Raw genomic sequence first — 25,536 nt, 5'->3', positions numbered from 1 at the left:
ATCAATAAAAAAACATATTTTATCACTGATATTGTTTCTAAATATTTTTAAATAGATAAATATTGAATTTTATTAGGGATTATCATAATATATATATTTTCTTTAATAATCATCAATGATAATATCAATAAAAATATATATTATGAAGGATAAAATTATACTATATTAATATAGTATTTTTATTGCATTATTATGAAACATGTTGTATATTATTTCTATGTAAATTGATGATATTATTTGTATTCATTAAAAAGTGACAATAAATTTAGTGTCATTAATAATATAGAATAAATATTTTCATTATTTGTTATTATTAATGTTAATATCACAAAACCCTTTTTGTAACGATTGTATTCAAGTGTAAAAAGAAGTTAACCCATCCATATTGACTTTGCTAACAACAGAGAGCCGCTTGCCCCCCCCCCCCCCCCAATCACACACTCTCTAAGAGGAATTAAAATAGTCGTCATTTTAGATAAGACACAAATTGCATCATTCCGTGGCGGAGATTGCGGTGACTCTCAGCAGGGAGCTGATATCAGCTGAATATCTTGCGCGCGTCGTCGCATCTTTGAAGCCGGCCCTTAATGAAGCGCTCTCATCGTTTCACTACTGAGAATAACTTCAGCGAACACTGTTGGCGGCGCCAATGTCGATTTTAAAGAAAGATTACAGAGCTTTTTTGATAGCGGAAGATTGGCACGAGCCTCCTCAAAGTTGGGGGGAAGTCAAACATATCGCGGCATATCTGAATTATAGAGCGTACTTGCAGATGTTTCAAGCTCCGATTCTTTTGGAAAAATGCAGAAGACCCAACCTTGCCCGAATAATAGAAAAATATAATAAAAATATAATATAAATATAATATAAAAATAATGTTAGCTTCAGGAACAATCAGGAAAACAATATCAATACATTTTTCCAATAAATGCATTTTTTTTCTGGGTTAACGTTTCTACTTCCTGTAGCATTAGGGCAGGGGTGTCCAAAGTGTGGTGCTGTTGGCTCACGGCACATTCTAAAACAATTTGACAATGCAGGAAGTCATAGAAGTGGTTAGAATTTTTTTTTTTTTTTTTGAAAAATTAGCAGTAATTTTACAAAAATAATTTAGCAATTTTATGAGGCAAAAATTATGTTAGCTTCGGGAACAATCAGGAAAACAATATCAATACATTTTTCCAATAAATGCATTTTTTTTCTGTGTATGCTAACGTTTCTACTTCCTGTAACGTTAGGGCAGTGGTGTCCAAAGTGTGGTGCTGGTGGCCCACGGCACACTCTAAGACAATTTGACAATGCAGGAAGTCATAGAAGTGGTTAGAATTTTTTTTTTTTATTAAAAAATTAGCAGTAATTTTACAAAAAAAAAATTATGAGGCAAAAATAACTTAGTTTCAGTTAAGTAGACTTTAAATATTAAAGAAAATCCATTTAAGTCGTGATATTATGAGAATTAAAAAAATATATATATAATTTTGGAAATTTTAAATTGCGGAAAATGTTATGAGAATAAAGTCAAAATATTATGGGAATAAAGTGAGAATTTTTTTTTTAACTTTAAAGTGAGAATAAGTTGACCCTATCCTGGGAGCCTTTCCCAGCTGTCTTTGGGCAAGAGGCGGGGTACACCCTGGATTGGTAGCCAGCCAATCACAGGGCACATATAGACAAACAACCATTCACACTCACATTCATATCTATGGACAATTTGGAGTCGCCAATTATAACCTAGCATGTTTTTGGAATGTGGGAGGAAAGCTTGCAATGCACGGGGAGAACATGCAAACTCCACACAGAGATGGCCGAGGGTGGAATTGAACCCTGGTCTCCTAGCTGTGAGGTCTTCTTGCTAACCCGAGAGAAGTTTTGTTAGAGGAAAAAACATCTTATTTGTCTTTTTAAACTTTGCAACATTTCCTGTTTGGAATTTACACGAGCGCACCAAACATGGGACATTGAAAGTTTTATTCTCTAATGAGAAAAATGGGCCCTTGAAAGTCCTGATGGCTTCCAACGTTATTGGCAAGGAAGTCCCAGATGTTTCAGGGGGGGTACGCTATCAATGTAGCTTCAGTTTGTGCAGGGGCGTCAAATAGCAGCTGGCTACTAGCCTCCTGGAAACACTGGCATCAAGCTTGTCCAAAGCCATTTTGGAGGTGATTAAAAAGAGTGACACAGTTCCTCATTACTGGGTCCTATTTTTTTTTTGGGGGGGGGGGGGGGGGGGGGTTCTGTTGTAAAATGTCCCCAAAAGACAGCCAATCACAGGGCACATATAGACAAACAACCATTCACACTCACATTCATACCTATGGACAATTTGGAGTCGCCAATTATAACCTAGCATGTTGTTGGAATGTGGGAGGAAAGCTTGCAATGCACGGGGAGAACATGCAAACTCCACACAGAGATGGCCGAGTGTGGAATTGAACCCTGGTCTCCTAGCTGTGAGGTCTTCTGGCTAACCCGAGAGAAGTTTTGTTAGAGGAAAAAACATCTTATTTGTCTTTTTAAACTTTGCAACATTTCTTGTTTGGAATTTACACGAGCGCACCAAACATGGGACATTGAAAGTTTTATTCTCTAATGAGAAAAATGGGCCCTTGAAAGTCTTAATGGCTTCCAACATATGAAATATAGTAAATATAATAAACATTTAAAAAAAGAACATAATAAAAGATGCTCAATCCAACGTGTGCACCTTTTGAATGAAGCACAATGTTTAATATTGCATTGCGCTCTAAGAGTAGTTCAGGGCACCTTCTAAATGTTTTCCACATCCAGATGCAGGCACTCCCTGCTGTATTACATATTTCATAAAAGTTGCAAGTGTAGCCTGAAAATCACCATGAAAATTGTTCTTTGACGTGACAATAGTCTTTTTTTTGCCCCCCCCCCCCCCCCCCCCCCCCCTGCTTTAATTGAATGGCTCCTCTGTGTGGTTATTTCTAGTTTGAAAAACCCAAATCCCCAAATATCCTCTACGGTGGAATGAGTCACAAAGGTCATGTTATGGAAGCTATTGGAGTCTGAGGTGTAGCAGTCACGGCTTTGCATACATTTCAACATTATGAGGTGGAGAGAAAAGAAAAAAAAAAAAAAAAAAAGCACGTTTTTGCCTGCTGGTCCTGCATGGTTCTTTGAAAAGGTTCCTGTTCCCGTTGGCAATATCAGGACATCATTTCTCATGAATACTTAATGCAGGAGCTTCATCAAAAAACACTATTTGTACATTTATTTCATTTTAATATACAACGCTGCAGGTGAAACATTTGTTTTTATTTATTGTAGCTTACAAATCCCAAAAGGGAATGGTGTTTTTTGCACTGAACTACACAACTGTGTTGCGTCTTTTGTTTTTTCCGCACCTTAAGGAGGTTTAAAGTAGAGCTTCAAAATGCAAAAATCTAAAATGGGAGTTTTTCTTGTTGACAAAGCTAGTTATTAGCACACAAGACTCCTTAACTGGCATTTAAATTTGAATCAGGAGTGTATTGCACAACAAGGCAGCAACAGAACCAATGTTGTCATCGCGGCTTTGTCTTTGAATACATATAAAGTTCATAATAATAATAATGATAATATATAAACAATAAATAAATATATAACATTTATTTATATACAAATATATAATAATATAAAATTATTATTATTTATAGAACATAATATATAACATTAATTTATATAAAATATATAATAATATAAGATTATTAATTATTATTATTTATTATTATTAGTAGTAGTATTAGTATTACTACAAAAGTTCATAATAATTATGATATGTACATAATAAATAAATAAAAATATAACATTTATTTATATACAAATATATAATAATATACAATTATTATTTTTATAACATAATATATAACATTTATTTATATAAAAATATATAATAATATAAAATTATTTATTATTATTTATTATTATTATTATTAGTAGTAGTAGTAGTATTACTACAAAAATATATATATTCTGCTTAGAATCTCCTTAAGACATACATATAAAGTTCATAATAATAATATATTAAAAAAAATAAAAATATAACATTTATTTATATACAAATATATAATAATATAAAATTATTATTATTTATATAACATAATATATAGCATTTATTTATATAAAATATATAATAATATAAAATTATTAATTATAATTATTATTATTAGTAGTAGTAGTAGTATTACTACAAAAAATATATTTATTCTGCTTAAAATCTCCGTAAAACATACATATAAAGTTCATAATAATATATAAATACTAAATAAATAAATATATAACATTTATTTATATACAAATATATAATAATATAAAATCATTATTATTTATATAACATAATATACAACATTTATTTATATACAAATATATAATAATATAATTTTGTTATTTTTTATTATTTATATAACATAATATATAACATTTATTTATATACAAATATATAATAATATAAAAGTATTTTTTATTATTATTTATATAACATAATATATAACATTTATTTATATACAAATATAAAATTATTTTTATTATTATTTATATAACATAATATATAACATTTATTTATATAGAAATGTATAATACTATACAATTATTAATTATTATTATTAATTATTATTATTAATTATTATTATTAGTAGTAGTAGGAGTAGTAGTATTAGTATTACTACAATATATATATATAATAATGTGACATCCACCCACATAATTCTATGTTCTCTTTACCTACTCCCGCTTTCCTTTCTCCGCCATATTTTTGCCCCCCCACCCCCTTCTCCCCATTCCCCCTGAAGACTTGCTTCATACATTTGATTCAATTCAAATTTCTTATCAGCCCCCCCCCCCCCCCTCCTCTGTGGGTTTCACATGCAGTAGTATCTCCTCCTGACAATACATTTAGCTGTTGACATCAAGTTTTCGAGGGAGCCTAAGGGCACCGCCATATGCGGAGCAGCGCTTGACAACATTTCAAACACTGCAGCTTCCTGTTACGGCGTATGACATCGTGCATTACAAATATACAGTCTTATGGATCCTGCTTGATTTTCCCTTTGGTGAATTCATTGCAAGCTAAGCCCACTTCCACACAACGACAATACTCCATGATACTCCACAACAACTTTTTTTTTTTTTTTTTAATGAATACATGTTTGCTGTTTTTTGGTCTATTATTAGTCATAACATATTGAAATACAAGTGATATGAAGTATTCTGGTCATTAACCGGCAGTAATAACACAAAATTAAGATATTACCTTACATGACATTACCTTAGCACTGCATGGAGTCAATCATAACATGGTCTCCTCCCATTCCTAGTGGAAGTGGTACGTTTTTGCCTTTCTAAGTTTAGAACAAATACATTTGAGGCCAACTGGTTAGCTTTCTAGCTAGCAGCTCTCTTGAGTCCCTGCATAATAATAATAATAAAGAATAATAAGAGTGAAGGAAAATACATTTCTGGGGATCACAATATATGAAAATATGAGCTGGAAAGCTCATATTACAAATATACAACATAAGGTGGCCAGAAATATTCCAATATTGAACAAAGCAAAATGTGTTCTTAATCAGAAATCACTCCAATAATAAAACAATAAATAAACAACTTGAAGTATATTAGGAAAGCAGGAAGTGAACAAATGTAACAGTTACTGATTGTAAAAGTACCGAGCATATTTAAGATGCTCCAGATTGGTGTATGTATTTAGTTATGGATTGTTCTGCCTCTTGTGAGATAATACAAAAGTTGTTGTTGTTCCTGCAATCAAGTCTGGTGCTTGTGTATGACACCAAAAATTACAGTAAGATTACTGATGCTAATTGACCAGTGGAGAATACTACATCATATGTAGAATAAAGACATATCTTATCTTATCTTATTCAGGCTGCACGGTGGACGAGTGGTTAGCGTGCAGACCTCACAGCTAGGAGACCTGAGTTCAATCCCACCCTCGGCCATCTCGGTGTGGAGTTTACAAGGTTTTCTCCGGGTACTCCCACATTCCAAAAACATGCTAGGTTAATTAGCGACTCCAAATTGTCCATAGGTATGAATGTGAGTGTGAATGGTTGTTTGTCTATATGTGCCCTGTGATTGGCCGGCCACCAGTCCAGGGTGTACCCCGCCTCTCGCTGATGTGATGACTTGTCATGTGATGGGTTAAAGCTGTGACTCAGCCGGTGTGTCCAATATAGTAAATACTTGATCACCAACCCACCTTTCCAAATCAAATTGAATTCTGTGTACTTTCTTCTTCTAGCTTCTCCTCTGAAGAGTGATGTGTCCTGGAAAAACAAGACATGTTTGTGTTAAGATCTTGTGTTTGTTTTTTCTCGTCTAGGTGGAGAGGTGCCTTACACCACCCTGGCAACACGAATGATGATGGGTGTTTGGTGGATGTTCGCTCTCATCGTCATCTCCTCCTACACAGCCAATCTAGCAGCCTTCCTGACCATCACGCGTATAGAGAACTCCATACAGTGAGTATCCAACAAATAATGACCTTTTTCAAGGCTCTTTCCTCATATTTTAGTATAGCTTAATGAATCACGGGTATACTAAAGTGGGGGTGTCGAGGGCCAAATAAAGAAAAATGAAAGGATGCAAGGCCCACTTTGAAATTTTATGCATAAAATTTTATTTTATTTATATATAAAATACATATCAGCTTTGTTATTTTATTTTATTTTATCCTACTTTGCGGAAATTCACATACATGACGGAGTAAAAAGAAATATCTCCTCCCATGCCGTGTGGAGCTGGTAAATTTTTGTGGGTGTTAGTTTATGTCTCGAGGGCTCTAGTGATTTTAAAAACTTTATTTTGAAGGTCATGGACAGGTTTTTCGAAAAGGATGCAAGGCCCACTTTGAAATTTTGTAATGTAGCACATGTAGTTGTATATATTTCATGAAAAAATACATATCAACTCTGTGATGATTATTTTATTTTATTTATTTTATTTTATTTTATTTTATTTTATTTTATTTTATTTTATTTTATTTTATTTTATTTTATTTTATTTTTATTATTTTTTTATTATTACTTTTTTTAAATTACAAATAAAAGTTCAATGACCAGCTGAAAAATTGCTTGAATTTACATAAAATGTAAAAAGCAATTTTTTTTGCAAAAATAGGATTCAATGTACAATTCGGGCGAAAGGCGGAGTACTCCCTGGACTGGTAGCCAGCCAATCACAGGGCACATATAGACAAACAACCATTCACACTCACATTCATACCTATGGACAATTTGGAGTCGCTAATTAACATAGCATGTTTTTGGAATGTGGGGGGAAAACCTTGCAATGCACGGGGAGAACATGCAAACTCCACACAAAGATAGCCGAGAGTGGAATTGAACCCTGGTCTCCTAGCTGTGAGGTCTGCGCGCTAACCCGAGAGGAAAAAACATCTTATTTGTCTTTTTAAACTTCGCGACATTTCCTGTTTGAAATTTACACGAGCGCGCCAAACATGGGACATTGCAAGTTTTATTCTCTAATGAGAAAAATGGGCCATTGAAAGTCCTGATGGCTTCCAATGTTATTGGCAAGAACAAGGAAGTCTCAGATGTTTCAGAAGGGAGCGCTATCAATGTAGCTTCAGTTTGTGCAGGGGCGTCAAATAGCAACATTACTACTAGCCTCCTGGAAACACTGGAATCAAGCTTGTCCAAAGCCATTTTGGAGGTGATTAAAAAGTTTCTCATTACTGGGTCCTATTTTTTTTTTTTTGGGGGGGGGTCTGTTGTAAAATGTCCCCAAAAGACAAGCGTCCTCGCCAAGCTAGAAAGATAACAACACACACTCGCTCTCTGTTTATGTATCCTTTGTGATAATGTGTGTTTTTCTCCAGTGTTCCTTTCCGGGTGGCACTCGGAAGCGTTCATCTCTCATTGGACTAATCAGAATTCCGTAGCATCCGTTATGCCCGGCAGTGTCCTCCCTCCTCCAGCTCCTCGACTCCGCTTCGGAATAAACATCATTTATTTTTTTTTTCTCCATCTCGTCACACTGCGCGTGCCTCGTGATTTCAGTTTTTCTTTTCCAAACACCCCCCCATCACCCCCCCCCCCCCCCCCCGCCGCCCCCCTTTTCCGGTTGTGCCTCGGTATTTCCATTTACTTTAACTGAAGTCACCTTTCGCTCCATGTTGTTCCACCCACTCCTCCCTTTTAAAAGTGCCGCCATTAACGAGTGCCTCTCAGCTTGCTGAGTGAATTAAGGATTTCCATAAATTTTCATGCATTATCTTTAATGTGTTTACTCTTCCGGGGTCATTAGAGGCGTAATTAGTACCTCTCGGGGCGCCACCCACACGCCTCTAAAGACGGTCACTGCAAGAAAAGACTGTTTGCAATTTGAGCGCTTTTTTAAGTTGATATGCACTATAGGCAGATAAACAACTAAATATCATATTTCCTATATGAAGCTACATTAGGAGGTTGCTCACAGCCACATCTGTTCATACAATTTGAGTACTATTTGAATATGAAAATGAGGAGAATGAGGTCAGGCTGTTCCTGTTGCTTTAAGAGGGCCAGCCAGTAGGACAAAGGGAGGTTTTTAACTATTAATGCCTTTTGTTTCACCCTGGAAATGAAATAACAAGCCAGCATTCAGGGCTCCTCTCTGGTCAATTTCACGCTTGGATGTTTTTTCTCAATTTCGATCCTTTAGGAAAACAGCGCGAGGGTGGGCGATGGCGGGAAAAGGAAGGATGAACATCACGGAGTGCTAACCGAGAGAGGAAGGATGTGGTCATGGAAGCAGATTGAGAGGACAGGGAGGAGGGGAAAAGCATTTTGAATTTTGTGGCTTCTTTGTATCCGTTTTCTATGCCGCTTATCCTCAATTGAGCCAATCCGGCTTCACTCTTATGGTTTTTTTAAAATGTATCTAGAAATAATCACTGCTAAACTGCTGAACTAAAATACAAATATAAAACATTCAAAAACGACACAGATTCTACACTCGTCAATAGGTGTGACGAAAGCCACTGCAGGAAGTAACTGAAGCAGGAAATCCTAGTAGAAAGGTGACTATGTGGGTGTTAGTTTATGTCTAGAGGGCTCTAGTGATTTTTAAAAACTTTATTTTGAAGGTTGTGTACATGTTTTCTAAACCCTTACCACAAATATATCCCATTTATAAATAAGGAATCCTACTTTGCGGAAATTCACATAAAAAGAAATATCTCCTCCCATGCCGTGTGGAAGTGGTAAATTTCTGACTTCTTCTTTTGAATAAATACATTGGAAGTTAGCTACATAAAGTTATACAGATGTCGTTTCATGTCTAGACCGCTCTAATAATAGTAAAAAAAAAATTATTTACAAAATCAAAAACACAATTTCTATGACAAAAATATTCAATTCATTCATATAAATAACTTAACTCCCAACTTTGCGGAAATTCACATACATGACGGAGTAAAAAGAAATATCTCCTCCCATGCAGTGTGGAAGTGGTAAATTTTTGACTTCTTTGTTTGAAACACTTTTGAATAAATACATTGGAAGTTAACTACATGAAGTTATAGAGATGTCATTTCATGTCTAGACCGCTCTAATAACAGTAAAAGAAAATTATTTACAAAATCAAAAACACAATTTCTATGACAAAAATATTCAATTCATTCATATAAATAACTTAACTCCCAACTTTGCGGGAATTCACATACATGACGGAGTGAAAAGAAATATCTCCTCCCATTCCGTGTGGAAGTGGTAAATTTTTGTGGGTGTTAGTTTATGTCTAGAGGGCTCTAGTGATTTTAAAAACTTTATTTTGAAGGTCGTGAACAGGTTTTCTAAACCCTTACCACAAATATATCCCATTTGTAAATAAGGAATCCTACTTTGCGGAAATTCACATACATGACGGAGTAAAAAGAAATATCTCCTCCCATTCCGTGTGGAAGTTGTAAATCTTTGTGGGTGTCAAACTTTATTTTGAAGGTCGTGAACAGGTTTTCTAAACCCTTACCACAAATATATCCCATTTATAAATAAGGAATCCTACTTTGCGGAAATTCACATACATGACGGAGTAAAAAGAAATATCTCCTCCCATGCAGTGTGGAAGTGGTAAATTTTTGACTTCTTTGTTTGAAACACTTTTGAATAAATACATTGGAAGTTAACTACATGAAGTTATAGAGATGTCGTTTCATGTCTAGACCGCTCTAATAATAGTAAAAAAAATTATTTACAAAATCAAAAACACAATTTCTATGACAAAAATATTCAATTCATTCATATAAATAACTTAACTCCCAACTTTGCGGGAATTCACAATCATGACGGAGTAAAAAGAAATATCTCCTCCCATTCTGTGTGGAAGTGGTAAATTTTTGTGGGTGTTAGTTTATGTCTCGAGGGCTCTAGTGATTTTAAAAACTTTATTTTGAAGGTTGTGTACATGTTTTCTTAACCCTTACCACAAATATATCCCATTTATAAATAAGGAATCCTACTTTGCGGAAATTCACATACATGATAGAGTAAAAAGAAATATCTCCTCCCATTCCGTGTGGAAGTGGTAAATCTTTGTGGGTGTCAAACTTTATTTTGAAGGTCGTGAACAGGTTTTCGAAACCCTTACCACAAATATATCCCATTTGTAAATAAGGAATCCTACTTTGCGGAAATTCACATACATGATGGAGTAAAAAGAAATATCTCCTCCCATACAGTGTGGAAGTGGTAAATTTTTGACTTCTTCGTTTGAAACACTTTTGAATAAATACATTGGAAGTTAACTACATGAAGTTATAGAGATGTCGTTTCATGTCTAGACCGCTCTAATAATAGTAAAAAAAAAATTATGTACAAAATCAAAAACACAATTTCTATGACAAAAATATTCAATTCATTCATATAAATAACTTAACTCCCAACTTTGCGGGAATTCACATACATGACGGAGTAAAAAGAAATATCTCCTCCCATTCCGTGTGGAAGTGGTAAATTTTTGTGGGTGTTAGTTTATGTCTAGAGGGTTCTAGTGATTCTAAAAACTTTATTTTGAAGGTTGTGAACAGGTTTTCGAAACCCTTACCACAAATATATACCATTTATAAATAAGGAATCCTACTTTGCGGAAATTCACATACATGACGGAGTAAAAAGAAATATCTCCTCCCATTCCGTGTGGAAGTGGTAAATTTTTGTGGGTGTCAAACTTTATTTTGAAGGTCGTGAACATGTTTTCAAAACCCTTACCACACATATATCCCATTTATAAATAAGGAATCCTACTTTGCGGAAATTTACATACATGACGGAGTAAAAAGAAATATCTCCTCCCATGCCGTGTGGAAGTGGTAGATTTTTTACTTCTTCGTTTGAAACACTTTTGAATAAATACATTGTAAGTTAACTACATGAAGTTATAGAGATGTCGTTTCATGTCTAGACCGCCCGGCTCGCTTGTCCTCGCTACTGTGCGCTATTACTTCTGTCAAAGCGAGCACACACCAAGAAATAACAAGCTTAAGGCCACCGAAAGTATTCCACTAAAGGGAGAATCTCCGGTCAAAGAGCGCCTCTGACAGGCGCCGCGTTTATTCCCACACGACCACCATTAAAGCCAGTGATTAATCGACGGCAATAAAAAATTCATGTTAACATCAGAGTCCATTAAAATGTTCAAATGCATTTGTTTAGGCGGGTCAGGGAGACGACTGAAGAGAAGGTCAAGAAGGGAACCCGCAAAAGTCCCGACCTTCCATAAACGCTACAGTGTCTTCGTGAGTGAGTCAGCATCCATGTAATGAGGGCCCGCGCTGCCCTCCATCAATCAGTCTGGGCCCCGCTGTTAAATATGCTTGGAGCATTGTCAAGTACCACTCAATCAAATGAATAATACCAGTAATATGTTCAATAGAAAATAATACATAGAAAATCAAACCTGCATGTTGTCAATTTTTTACTACTATATGTATTTGGTCAAATACAATACAATGTAAAAAAAAATTTAATTTAAAATACAGTCCCGATAGCGTTTTTTTTATTACAAAATTACAAATTAGTGTAATTAAGCCATTTCAGTAGTATTTAATTTCATAATTAGTTGCTAAACTAGAAAAAATATTTATATTATAATATTTCTGTTTTATTTTTCATCATGTTTGTTACACATAAATTGTATTTATTTTATTTTATTTTATTACAGTAAATTTTAGACTTGTTTTTTTAAACAGATTTTTGCCATGAGCCTGAAGCAGCAGCGTCCAAAGTTTTAACTGAAAATATAAATACATAAAAAAAACGGCAAAAATTAAGAAAAATGAATTTGCAGTATTTCTGTGAGAATAAAGACAAACTATTAAGGAAATAAAGTTGCGTTCTAATGATACAATTATGCAATTTTACAGGAATAAACTAATTATTCCATGGGAGGAAAAAAAATAATAATACATTTTATTTAAATGCGCTTTTCAAGAAACTAAGACACTTCACAATAATGAAGGCAAAAAATAAACCAGTAAGCTAAAAACAACTACACATGTGAGGAAATTGAAATATTAAACATTAAGAGCAAATTTTATGACATCGAGTTGAAATATTGAAAATATTTTTTGAAGGAAAAAATTATTTAAGTCATAATATCATGGGAAAAAAAAAAAATTGATTATTTTATAAATAAGGAATCCTACTTTGCGGAAATTCACATGTATGACAAAGTAAAAAGAAATATCTCCTCACGTTCCGTGTGGAAGTGGTAAATTTTTGTGGGTGTTAGTTTATGTCTAAAGGGCTCTAGTGATTTTAAAAACTTTATTTTGACGGTCGTGTACATGTTTTCTAAACCCTTACCACAAATATATCCCATTTATAAATAAGGAATCCTACTTTGCGGAAATTCACATACATGACGGAGTAAAAAGAAATATCTCCTCCCATGCAGTGTGGAAGTGGTAAATTTTTGACTTCTTTGTTTGAAACACTTTTGAATAAATACATTGAAAGTTAACTACATGAAGTTATAGAGATGTCATTTCATGTCTAGACCGCTCTAATAATGGTAAAAAAAAAATTATTACAAAATCAAAAACACAATTTCTATGACAAAAATATTCAATTCATTCATAGAAATAACTTAACTCCCAACTTTGCGAGAATTCACTTATTCCAAATATTTTTTGAAGGTAAAAGTTAGGTTGGTTGACAATTTGACTTTATGAAAATATTGAAAATTAATTTTCAGGTACATGACTACAAATATGTCACCTCTCGTCATCCCAGGTCCCTCCAGGACTTGTCCAAGCAGACCGAGCTTCCTTACGGCACCGTGTTGGACTCTGCCGTGTACGACCAGGTGCGCTCCAAAGCCATGAACCCTTTCGAGAGAGACCCCATGTACTCACAGATGTGGCGCATGATCAACCGCACGGGGGGCGCCGAGAACAACGTGGAAGAGTCCAAGGAGGGCATCCGAAAGGTAAGAGTTGACGGTAGCGATGTGGTTTGGGGCGGCATGAGTGCTGCCGGGTGCTGGGGAGCTGTGGTTTATTGAAGTGAAACGTTATAATATTGTATTAATTTGAATTTCACAACATAGTTACTACTCTGTATTGAATATAAAATAAATAGAAGTAGGGAAACAGCGCCCTCTATTGTAACATGTGGCGCAATGCTCCATCCAGCCTTTTATTATCCACACAATAGCTGGTATTTTTCATAATATATGATTAACAGTTTTCTTTTAATCAGTCAAAAATAGGGTTTGGGTGAAAATAAACGAGGACCACCGCTGTAAATATTTGCTTTCCATTCTCATGCAAGCTAGCATGTTGTGATAAAATCCATATTTCACACATGCACATGCATTAATTTCATAATTGGCCCTGCAGCTCATCCTCGGTCTTTATGTAACAAATATCTAACGGCGCACAGGATTTTCTCTGTTGATGGAGGATAAAACTATGTAAATGACGATAATGGCCCATGCATATACGCTATCTGCGCGGTTAAACGCTCAATTCCCTCTGCGATGCGTGACAGTGATTTGTACGCATCCCGCGTTCTGCCTGTGCCGGCCTTGGCTAGTTCCCCACCGGAGGGCTGCATGTTATCCCTGCTGCTGTGAGCGTGATGCATCCCACTTGAACTGCAGCCAACAACCAAGGCCTTTGAAGAGCTGAAAGAAGTGATTAAAGAGGCGGACATTTTTTTTTTATTATTATTGGAAACGAAACTTACCAATAAGGACCACATAGTGAAAAAACAAAGGATGCACGAGCCACTTTCACTATTATTAATATATATTTTGGTCTTTAATTCTCTTTTTTTAATTTTCTAATATTTCTTCATAAATATGGTTTTTCATTTCCTTTTTTATTGTTGAATAATTCTTCTTAAGTTTGGGATGGCTCTGAACGCTCGGTTTCCAGAGTTTTTTCTAACACCGAGACACTGTGATGTCACAGTGAGTCAGACTTCCTTATATGGGCGTGCTGTGGTACAAGCTATACATGATGTTTGCTGTACAAGTTGAGTGGAACCAATCACAGTTGCAATTGGTATTTTTTTTAATATTTGCTACTTTTGCAGACTATTTTTTTCGGGGGGGGGGGGTGTTGTTTCATTTTCAACAAATATAATTTCCCTTTTCCGCATTTTGTTGTTAATGTGCGTACTGGGCAGACTACTTCTGCTATTTTATTTTTTTTTTGCTACTTTTGCAGACTATTTTTTTTGGGGGGGGGGGTGTTGTTTCATTTTCACCAAATATAATTTTCCTTTTCCGCATTTTGTTGTTAATGTGCCTACTGGGCAGACTACTTTTGCTATTTTTTTTTTTTTTGCTATTCTTTTTTTTGCTACTTTTGCAGACTATTTTTCACAGCGGAGTAGGCGTGGAATAAATTAGACGGTTTTGGAAATCCAAACATAGCAGGAGGTGCAGATTCTGGAAGATCTAGAAAGCTTTCGGTGCTGGTCATTGTGTGGAGCTGCTCTATAGGAGTCCACAACTCAATACAACAGTCTGAAAAATGAGCATAATAGATCCCTTTTAAATTTTTTACTTTATTATCTTAAAATTACAGCAGTTTTTTTCATGTTCCAGCTATTTCAACTTGTAAATGTTCTTCTCGTAATTAGGAGTTTATTTATTATGAGTTTAAAAAAGAAATTAATAAAATAATAAAAATTATTAATTGTAAAATTATTTAAAAAATAATTAATTAAAATTTCCAAAACTAAAATGGCATTCTTTTCTTTCTCCTAATACTAAAGCTCCCCCCCCCCTAATATTTGGACTTTATTCTTGTAAAATTACTGCTGATTTTAAAATTGTTCCTGTCTTCTCGTAATTATGAGTTTATTCCCATAAGAGTTTGACTTTGTTCGTAACATTATATAATATTTTAACAACAACAAATTTTTAAAATTACAATGTTTTCTCTTTTCATAATATTATGACTTTAAAAAAGAAATTAATACAATTATTAAAATTATTAAATATACAATTATTTTTAAATAATAAATTAGAATTTCCGAAACTAAAATAGCATTCTTTTTTTCTCCTAATACTAAAGCTTTTCCCCCTAATATTTGGACTTTATTCTTGTAAAATTACTGCTGATTTTTAAAATAATTAAAAATAATTAATTCTAATAAAATAATTCTTGTTTTTTTTAAATAATGAATTTGAATTTCCGAAATTAAAATGGCATTTTTTTCTCCTAATATTACAAGGTAATATATTGTGAATTTTCTCCTAATACTAAAGCTTTTTCCCCCTAATACTTGGACTTTATTCTTATAAAATTACTGCTGATATTTTAATTTTTCCTGTTTTTTTTTCATCTTCTTGTTAAGCTACAATATTAGAATGTGCCACAGGCCGCAAATGGCCCCCGGGCCACATTTTGGACACCCTTGCTTTACAACTAATCTTTTAGATGGGTTATAATTTTATTACCTTCTTCCGCTGAGTCATAAAATATTGCTACATGTGGCTGTAGGCAACCTCTTGATTTTTTTTTTTTTTTTAATGTGTGATTAAACTAAATTTTTGTAATATTTGGAAAATAAATGTGGCCAAGGAGAAAAGGTCCTAGCGAATTGTGTGCACCACCAGGGAGCACCATACTGTCTTCAATGCAATGTAAATGAATGCAGGGGATTGAGGCATGGACACATAGCTTGAACACACAGCAACAGAGTACTGAGAAACAAAAAGAAGGGTGGATTTAAAAGACGACAGTACACACACACACACACACACACACACACACACACAAAACGCAGCAAACAAAAGGTGGTGCGCTGAAAGAGAGGCAAGGGAGAAAGCTACAAGGACGTCTGGAGAAGAAGAAAGCTGAATGAATTAAACCCACCCACACACATACTGCAGTCTTCTGGCTGCACAAGCACTTTGTTGCTGCCACTCTGTGGTTGTCACTATTGTCATCAAGGATTCACTCCAGTCGGCTTCCAATTATGTTCACTTATTTGTGGGGTTTTTTTTTTGGGGGGGGGGTGTTGTTTCATTTTCAACAAATATTATTTCCCTTTTCCGCATTTTGTTGTTAATATGCCTACTGGGCAGACTACTTCCGCTATTTTTTTTTTTGCTATTTTTTTATTTTTGCTACTTTTGCAGACTATTTTTTTGGGGGGGGGGTGTTGTTTCATTTTCAACAAATATAATTTCCCTTTTTCGCATTTTGTTGTTAATGTGCCTACTGGGCAGACTACTTCTGCTATTTTTTTTTTTGCTTTTTTTTTTGCTACTTTTGCAGACTATTTTGGGGGGGGGTTGTTTCATTTTCAACAAATATAATTTCCCTTTTCCGCATTTTGTTGTTAATGTGCCTACTGGGCAGACTACTTTTGCTATTTTTTTTCAAAATTTTTTTCAAATTTTTTTGCAAATTTTTTTGCAAATTCTTTTGCATTTTTTTGCAATTTTTTTGCTATTTTTTTGCTATTTTTTAATTTTTGCTACTTTTGCAGACTATTTTTGGGGGTGGTGTTTAATTTTCAACAAATATTATTTCCCTTTTCCGCATTTTGTTGTTAATATGCCTACTGGGCAGACTACTTCCGCTATTTTTTTTTTTTTTGCTATTTTTTTTATTTTTGCTAATTTTGCAGACTATTTTTTTTTGGGGGGGGGTTGTTTCATTTTCAACAAATATAATTTCCCTTTTCCGCATTTTGTTGTTAATGTGCCTACTGGGCAGACTACTTCTGCTATTTTTTTTTTGCTATTTTTTTATTTTTGCTACTTTTGCAGACTATTTTTTGGGGGGGGCTGTTGTTTCATTTTCAACAAATATAATTTCCCTTTTCCGCATTTTGTTGTTAATGTGCCTACTGGGCAGACTACTTTTGCTATTTTTTTTGCAATTTATTTTGCAATTTTTTTTCAAATTTTTTTGCATTTTTTTGCAATTTTTTTTTGCTATTTTTTAATTTTTGCTACTTTTGCAGACTATTTTTGGGGGGGGTGTTGTTTCATTTTCAACAAATATAATTTCCCTTTTCCGCATTTTGTTGTTAATGTGCCTACTGGGCAGACTACTTTTGCTATTTTTTTTGCTATTTTTTTTGCTACTTTTGCAGACTATTTTTAGCATAGCACTATGCACAAGCACAGCTCAGAGTTTGTTTGCTTTTTGTTTATCTGTTTGTTTGAGGTCAAAATAACTTGAAAAGTTCTGAATGGGGGCGGCACGGCGGTCGAGTGGTTAGCACGCAGACCTCACAGCTAGGAGACTAGGGTTCAATTCCACCCTCGGCCATCTCTGTGTGGAGTTTGCATATTTTCTCCGGGTACTCCGGTTTCCTCCCGCATTCCAAAAACATGCTAGGTTAATTGGCCACTCCAAATTATCCATAGGTATGAATGTGAGTGTGAATGGTTGTTTGTCTATATGTGCCCTGTGATTGGCTGGCCACCAGTCCAGGGTGTACCCCGCCTCTCGCCCCAAGACAGCTGGCTCCAGCAACCCTTGTGAGGAAAAGCGGTAGAAAATGAATGAATGAATGTACATTTTAGCATATTTCCACAGCATTTCAGCCAAGCTTCAGCTTCCGAAAATGGAATAATCTACAGTAGTTATTAAGTTTGAATTTTAGCATCCTCTGTGCAACTGCAGGAACCCACTAAACACAGTCCCGAATATGAACTACAACATAAACGTCTAAATGCGATTGGTTTCCGTGTCACTGCCTCCTACCTTGAATAGTGCCTCCAGGCTGTGATGGACATCTCTGTGTCAGCTTTTTATATTTAGATGCGAGGGTCCAGGCTGTTTGTTATATTTGCGGTCGAGACCCTGATTCCCTTTCTCAGTGGTACACTCTCTCGGCTTTGGATTTTTTTTTCTCTCCCCCCCCCCCCTGCCCCATTCTTCCACAATAAACCTCTTACCTACTCTCTCCGTCACCATTGTCTCCTATGCTCGATGGATTTTTCCTCCCCTTTTCACTTTCCATCCCCTGCAGCAAAATAATATTAAATGTCAGAATGGGTCAGTGTCTCAGCTAGGTGTTGCACACACACACACACATTTTGATGTAACATTCCCATTCATAGACAAACACACAATTGAACGTGGAAGCAGACATCTGTAAGCGCTGTATGTTTTTCAACAGAAATATGCCTGCAGCATACAATATATAGACTATATACTCTAAGCTCATATGTCTGCCGCGTGTGTCAGTCAGTGGATCATCAAAATGATGTTTTACCTCTCGCTGCAATACATTATGTCATGAAAGAAGAATGGGGGTTGCTTGGTTTTTTGTTGCCATGTCAGGCCCTGGAAGCTCTGCAGTTTAGGCTTCAATTTATTATTTAGACTAGCTATTAATTATTTATCCCGGTAACGTTTACAACCTCAACACTGTTGCATTACTAATAGGAGATATCAAAGCTTTGAAGTACTGAAAATGCTAAATAAATGTGCTATTTGTAAGCGAGTATTCACGTGGATGCATGCATGCATGCATGTCCAAGGCGCAATGGCAAGGTTTATAGTGTGCTTTAAGCACTTAATGTGGGATTCTAATCCGGTCTCGCGCGCTGCCACTTCAACATGACGTGATGTAGCTGGTAGAGTGCTTGTATCCAGACCCAGAGAAGGTTGGTTCAATTCTTGATTTGAACTCAAACTACTAATTTAGTTTCATTATACATTTTAGCAAGGTTTATAGTGTGCTTTAAGCACTTAATGTGGGATTCTAATCCTGCCTCGCGCGCTGCCACTTCCACAATACGTGACGTAGCTGGTAGAGTGCTTGTATCCAGACCCGGAGAAGGTTGGTTCAATTCCTGATTTGAACTCAAACTACTAATGTAGTGTCATTATACATTTTAGCAAGGTTTATAGTGTGCTTTAAGCACTTAATATGGGATTCTAATCCGGTCTCGCGCACTGCCACTTCCACATTATGTGACATAGCCGGTAGAGTGCTTGTATCCAGACCCAGAGAAGGTTGGTTCAATTCCTGATTTGAACTCAAACTACTAATTTAGTTTCATTGTACATATTAGCAAGGTTTATAGTGTGCTTTAAGCACTTAATGTGGGATTCTATCCTGCCTCGCGCGCTGCCACTTCCACAATACGTGACGTAGCTGGTAGAGTGCTTGTATCCAGACCCGGAGAAGGTTGGTTCAATTCCTGATTTGAACTCAAACTACTAATTTAGTGTCATTGTACATTTTAGCAAGGTTTATAGTGTGCTTTAAGCACTTAATGTGGGATTCTAATCCTGCCTCGCGCGCTGCCACTTCCACATGACGTGATGTAGCTGGTAGAGTGCTTGTATCCAGACCCAGAGAAGGTTGGTTCAATTCCTGATTTGAACTCAAACTACTAATTTAGTTTCATTATACATTTTAGCAAGGTTTATAGTGTGCTTTAAGCACTTAATGTGGGATTCTAATCCTGTCTCGTGCGCTGCCACTTCCACATTACGTGATGTAGCTGGTAGAGTGCTTGTATCCAGACCCGGAGAATGTTGGTTCAATTCCTGATTTGAACTCAAACTACTAATTTAGTGTCATTGTACATTTTAGCAAGGTTTATAGTGTGCTTTAAGCACTTAATGTGGGATTCTAATCCTGTCTCGCGCACTGCCACTTCCACATTATGCGATGTAGCTGGTAGAGTGCTTGTATCCAGACCCAGAGAATGTTGGTTCAATCCTGATTTGAACTCAAACTACTAATTTAGTGTCATTATACATTTTAGCAAGGTTTATAGTGTGCTTTAAGCACTTAATATGGGATTCTAATCCGGTCTCGCGCACTGCCACTTCCACATTATGTGACATAGCCGGTAGAGTGCTTGTATCCAGACCCAGAGAAGGTTGGTTCAATTCTTGATTTGAACTCAAACTACTAATTTAGTTTCATTATACATTTTAGCAAGGTTTATAGTGTGCTTTAAGCACTTAATGTGGGATTCTAATCCTGTCTCGTGCGCTGCCACTTCCACAATACGTGACGTAGCTGGTAGAGTGCTTGTATCCAGACCCGGAGAACGTTGGTTCAATTCCTGATTTGAACTCAAACTACTAATTTAGTGTCATTGTACATTTTAGCAAGGTTTATAGTGTGCTTTAAGCACTTAATATGGGATTCTAATCCGGTCTCGCGCACTGCCACTTCCACATTATGTGACGTAGCTGGTAGAGTGCTTGTATCCAGACCCGGAGAATGTTGGTTCAATTCCTGATTTGAACTCAAACTACTAATTTAGTTTCATTGTACATATTAGCAAGGTTTATAGTGTGCTTTAAGCACTTAATGTGGGATTCTAATCCGGTCTCGTGCGCTGCCACTTCCACATGACGCGATGTAGCTGATAGAGTGCTTGTATCCAGACCCGGAGAAGGTTGGTTCAATTCCTGATTTGAACTCAAACTACAAATTTAGTGTCATTGTACATTTTAGCAAGGTTTATAGTGTGCTTTAAGCACTTAATGTGGGATGTTAATCCGGTCTCGCGCACTGCCACTTCCACATTATGTGACGTAGCTGATAGAGTGCTTGTGTCCAGACCCGGAGAACGTTGGTTCAATACCTGATTTGAACTCAAAACTACTAATTTAGTTTCATTGTACATTTTTAGCATATTTCCACAGCATTTCAGTCAAGCTTCAGTGGATGCATGCATGCATGTCCAAGGCGCAGTTGCCTTCATAGTTGTCCTTATCACAGCCGCTGGTTAGATGCTAAAAGTCGCAATATTTGACAAGCGCTCTCAGTCTGGCCTGCAGAATCTCTGATGACGGCAGAGTGATTTTAGAATTGAGTGGATTGTCACTTTAAGTGATTTTCTGTCCACATGACCTTCTGACGCACCGAGTCAACCTTTCACTTCAGAGAGGTCGCCTTATCAACACTCGTGTGTTTTCAAATTAATTGCTAAGGTTAACTGATGGCTTGGCTTGGGATGGAAAAGGTCACGTTGCACAGTGACCCTTCTCGCTAGTCTGAGGAGAAGCGCTTTGGAACGCTTTGGAAAGCTTTTGGCCAAAGGAAGTTGATTCTGAAATCTATCCAGGCGTACAAATCAGCCAATCAGAGAAGAAGTGCAGAGACGGCGGAGGGTTGGTGTGTTGGATTGGAAACGATGTGCGAGTGTAACATTAAACACCTCATACATATGCGCATAATCAGTCAAAACCTCTTTTTTTTTGCACTTTCTGTCTTTCGTTATGAAAAAAAATCAACCATTTACAGAGAAACTCGGTTCTTGGAGAGGAATTTTCAAAATGAATCATACAAACGCATACATGGCTATAGTCATCAGCAGGGTTTAGGTTTTTTCTAGCATTTTCTAGACTAGCATAGCTACAGTACGTGAGCTATAGTGCTAACATTACACTAGTACTACACTACACTACGCTATGCTAGTGTTACTACTCTTCCCAACACTAGCATAGCTACAGTATGTGAGCTATAGCGCTAACATTACACTACTGCTACGCTACACTATGCTACACTACACTTCGCTATGCTAGTGTTGCTAGTGTTAGCAACACTAGCATAGCTACAGTACGTGAGCTATAGTGCTAACATTACACTACTGCTACGCTACACTATACTACACTTCACTATGCTAGTGTTACTAGTCTTAGCATAGCTACAGTATGTGAGCTATAGCGCTAACATTACACTATGCTACGCTACACTACACTATGCTAGTCTTGCTTGTGTTAGCAAGACTAGCGTAGCTACAGTATGTGAGCTATAGCGCTAACATTACACGAGTGCTACGCTACACTATGCTACACTACACTTCGCTATGCTAGTGTTGCTAGTATTAGCAACACTAGCATAGCTACAGTATGTGAGCTATAGTGCTAACATTACACTAGTACTACACTACACTATGCTAGTGTTACTAGTCTTAGCAACACTAGCATAGCTACAGTATGTGAGCTATAGTGCTAACATTACACTAGTGCTACGCTACACTACACTACACTATGCTAGTCTTGCTAGTGTTAGCAACACTAGCATAGCTACAGTACGTGAGCGATAGTGCTAACATTACACTAGTGCTACGCTAGACTATGCTACACTACACTTCGCTATGTTGGTGTTGCTAGTGTTAGCAAGACTAGCATACCTACAGTATGTGAGCTATAGTGCTAACATTACACTAGTGCTACGCTACACTATGCTATACTACACTTTGCTATGCTAGTGTTGCTAGTGTTGCTAGTGTAGCTAGTGTTAGCAACACTAGCATAGCTACAGTATGTGATCTATAGTAACATTACACTAGTGCTATGCTAGACTATGCTACACTACACTTCGCTATGCTAGTGTTGCTAGTGTAGCTAGTGTTAGCAACACTAGCATAGCTACAGTATGTGATCTATAGTGCTAACATTACACTAGTGCTATGCTAGACTATGCTACACTACACTTCGCTATGTTGGTGTTGCTAGTGTAGCTAGTGTTAGCAACACTAGCATAGCTACAGTATGTGATCTATAGTGCTAACATTACACTAGTGCTATGCTAGACTATGCTACACTACACTTCGCTATGTTGGTGTTGCTAGTGTTCGCAACACTAGCATAGCTACAGTATGTGAGCTATAGTGCTAACATTACACAAGTGCTACTCTACACTATGCTACACTACACTTCGCTATGCTAGTGTTACTTGTGTTAGCAACACTAGCATAGCTACAGTATGTGAGCAATAGTGCTAACATTACACTAGTGCTACGCTAGACTATGCTACACTACACTTTGCTATGCCAGTGTTGCTAATGTTGCTAGTGTTAGCAACACTAGCATACCTACAGTATGTGAGCTATAGTGCTAACATTACGCTCACATTTTAACAGTAACGCTAATGCTAGGTGACCTTTTTTACTGAAGAAATACAAAATTATGTAGTTGCCTGATGGATTGTTGGCACGGCTCCAGACTGTGTTTTAAGATGTGTAGCAAAGCCTGCTTTTTTTTTATTTATTTATTTATTTTTTTTTTCTGCCAAACGTTCCTCTATGACGTGTGGTGGCCACAAATGCTTTTTATGAGGTCAGGGAAACATCAAAAGCTTGTGTTTGAGCACCTCTTCTTTCAACCACTCAGCTGGATAGGATTATTGTTATTATTGTTGTGACAAAGAACAAAAAAACAATCTCATAAGGAATATAGATGACAAATTACATTTATTTGCAATGTCTAATCTATAATTACACCGGACTATCCCACACTTCCCGCGCTACCGTATCACTCTTTTTTTTTTATTTTTAATTTGCTTAGCTCAAATCTTAGCCGTCTTAACACAGACAACAACAGTGTCATCACACAAGCAGAGGATTGTAACAGCGGGGGAAATATGTTTGCTGTTTGGGCTTGTTGTGTGGAATTCTAATGAGCTATCACACTCTGCAGAAAAAGAGCTTTCTCTCCTTTCTTTCTTCCAAACGCCTCCCGTCAGGGTGATTTGCACTTGTAGAAAATAGAAATGCCAAAAAGGCATTTGGTCTTAGCAGAGGCTGAATTATTGTGGTGGATATTGCCGCAGTCGTAATCAGGCACAGTGACAGATGTATATCAAGACGGCTTCTGTGGAGATTTCATTCCCATCCAATAAAATACACCACAAAGACACAAAATACCATACTCATTTTCATAAATCTAATCAAAAGCACGCCCTTGATCCCTACATTCTCATAAGATATCAGATATACAGTATATACTGTAGATGATATATGTATGTATTTGTACACTATATATCCTTTGGCTATGCTCTCATACGGAGAATGTCGCAGCGACACAGATGGCCACCGCGCTCTGTAACCTTGGCAACTCGGACCAATGGCTACTTGGCAGAGGTTGGTTTTAAAAGAACTGTGGAACTATAGCGTCTTTGTGGTGTGATGAAAACGAGCCGAGACGATAGACGAGATTTGGTCTCCATGAGGACGAGATGAGATTTTATTGTTAACTTTAAGAAAAGTAAAAGGAAAAAAAGACTGGACAAACATTTTTTTTTAAATTTAGACGAGAATAAGATGAAAAATAAATAAACAAATCAAGGATAAAGAAAATCAATCAATCAGTAATAAATAAATAATAATAATAATAATAATAAAAACTTAAGAAACCACATATAGTTGGTGGGTAGACAAATTATTTTTTTCAGATTAAAATGAACAAAGCATTATTAGAGCCCTGTAGACATGACAAAACACGACTATAGTCACATTTATACTCTTTTTATTTACAACATATTGCGCAACTGCAGGGTCTTGAGACACATGCTAACTCGCAAACTAGAGAGCTAGCAACCTAAACGGTAGCCTTCAAGTTATTTCCTTTAAACTTAAATAGCCAAAAACTTACCACTTCCACACAGATCGTGAGGAAACTATTAACAGTTATTTAACCTTTAACATGAACATTAATCAAACGTAATAATTTTTTCTGGGTACATGATACCATACAGCATCCATATCAAACATTAAACTTTCATATCAAGGCGGGGGCCTCAAACTAGTGTCCTGCGGGCCACATTTGGCCCACGAGCCGCGTGTTTGAGAACCCTGCTGTAGTGGTCTCGGTGGTTTTCAGTCTGAAACTGTCGTTTTTTTTTTTTCTTTCTCTGTGTATATAATTGTGTCCAGAGTGCTTCGGCCCGAGCTACATGCTACAGCTACACCTCGATGCGAGGTACTTTGTCAACACCGTCCGTCTGTTAGCCTGTTAGCTTGCCTTTACGACGATCTTCGATTTAAACGGTAGCCTTCAAGTTATTTCCTTTAAACTTAAATAGCCAAAAACTTACCACTTCCACACGGATAGGGAGGATAACTATTAACAGTTATTTAACCTTTAACATGAACATTAATCAAATGTAATATTTTTTTCTGGGTACATGATAATTTAACCTTTAACATAAACATTAATGAAACTTAACCTTTTACCTAATTAGCAAGTTAGCATCATTAGCATCTGGGAGCAGCGTCATAGCGTCAATTGTGTCCGGTGTGCACACAGCCTTAAAGCTGTTGTTTCTGGGTACA

The 25,536-nt window shown here is 36.2% G+C and overlaps 1 protein-coding gene across 5 annotated transcripts in view; it reads left to right on the top strand.

The window, feature by feature from the left end:
- Positions 1-25,536, top strand: part of grid2 (glutamate receptor, ionotropic, delta 2) — a 487,185-nt gene that overhangs the window by 402,533 nt on the left and 59,116 nt on the right. For all 5 annotated transcript variants that reach the window (XR_009129664.2, XM_058071482.2, XM_058071485.2 and 2 more), the window contains exons 12-13: positions 6,344-6,482; positions 13,257-13,452. Coding sequence is in view for 4 of the 5 variants with exons in the window: in XM_058071482.2 (XP_057927465.2) it covers positions 6,344-6,482; positions 13,257-13,452 (335 nt within the window). In the remaining variant the exon portion in view is untranslated. The remainder of the gene's footprint in view (positions 1-6,343; positions 6,483-13,256; positions 13,453-25,536) is intronic.

This window comes from Doryrhamphus excisus, linkage group LG3 (genome assembly GCF_037039965.1).
Source record: "Doryrhamphus excisus strain RoL-2023G ecotype Guam linkage group LG3, RoL_Dexc_Guam_v1.1, whole genome shotgun sequence".
NCBI classification, from domain to species: domain Eukaryota; kingdom Metazoa; phylum Chordata; class Actinopteri; order Syngnathiformes; family Syngnathidae; genus Doryrhamphus; species Doryrhamphus excisus.
Note: the sequence above shows the minus strand (reverse complement) of the source record. Positions and strands in the feature narration are given on the sequence as shown.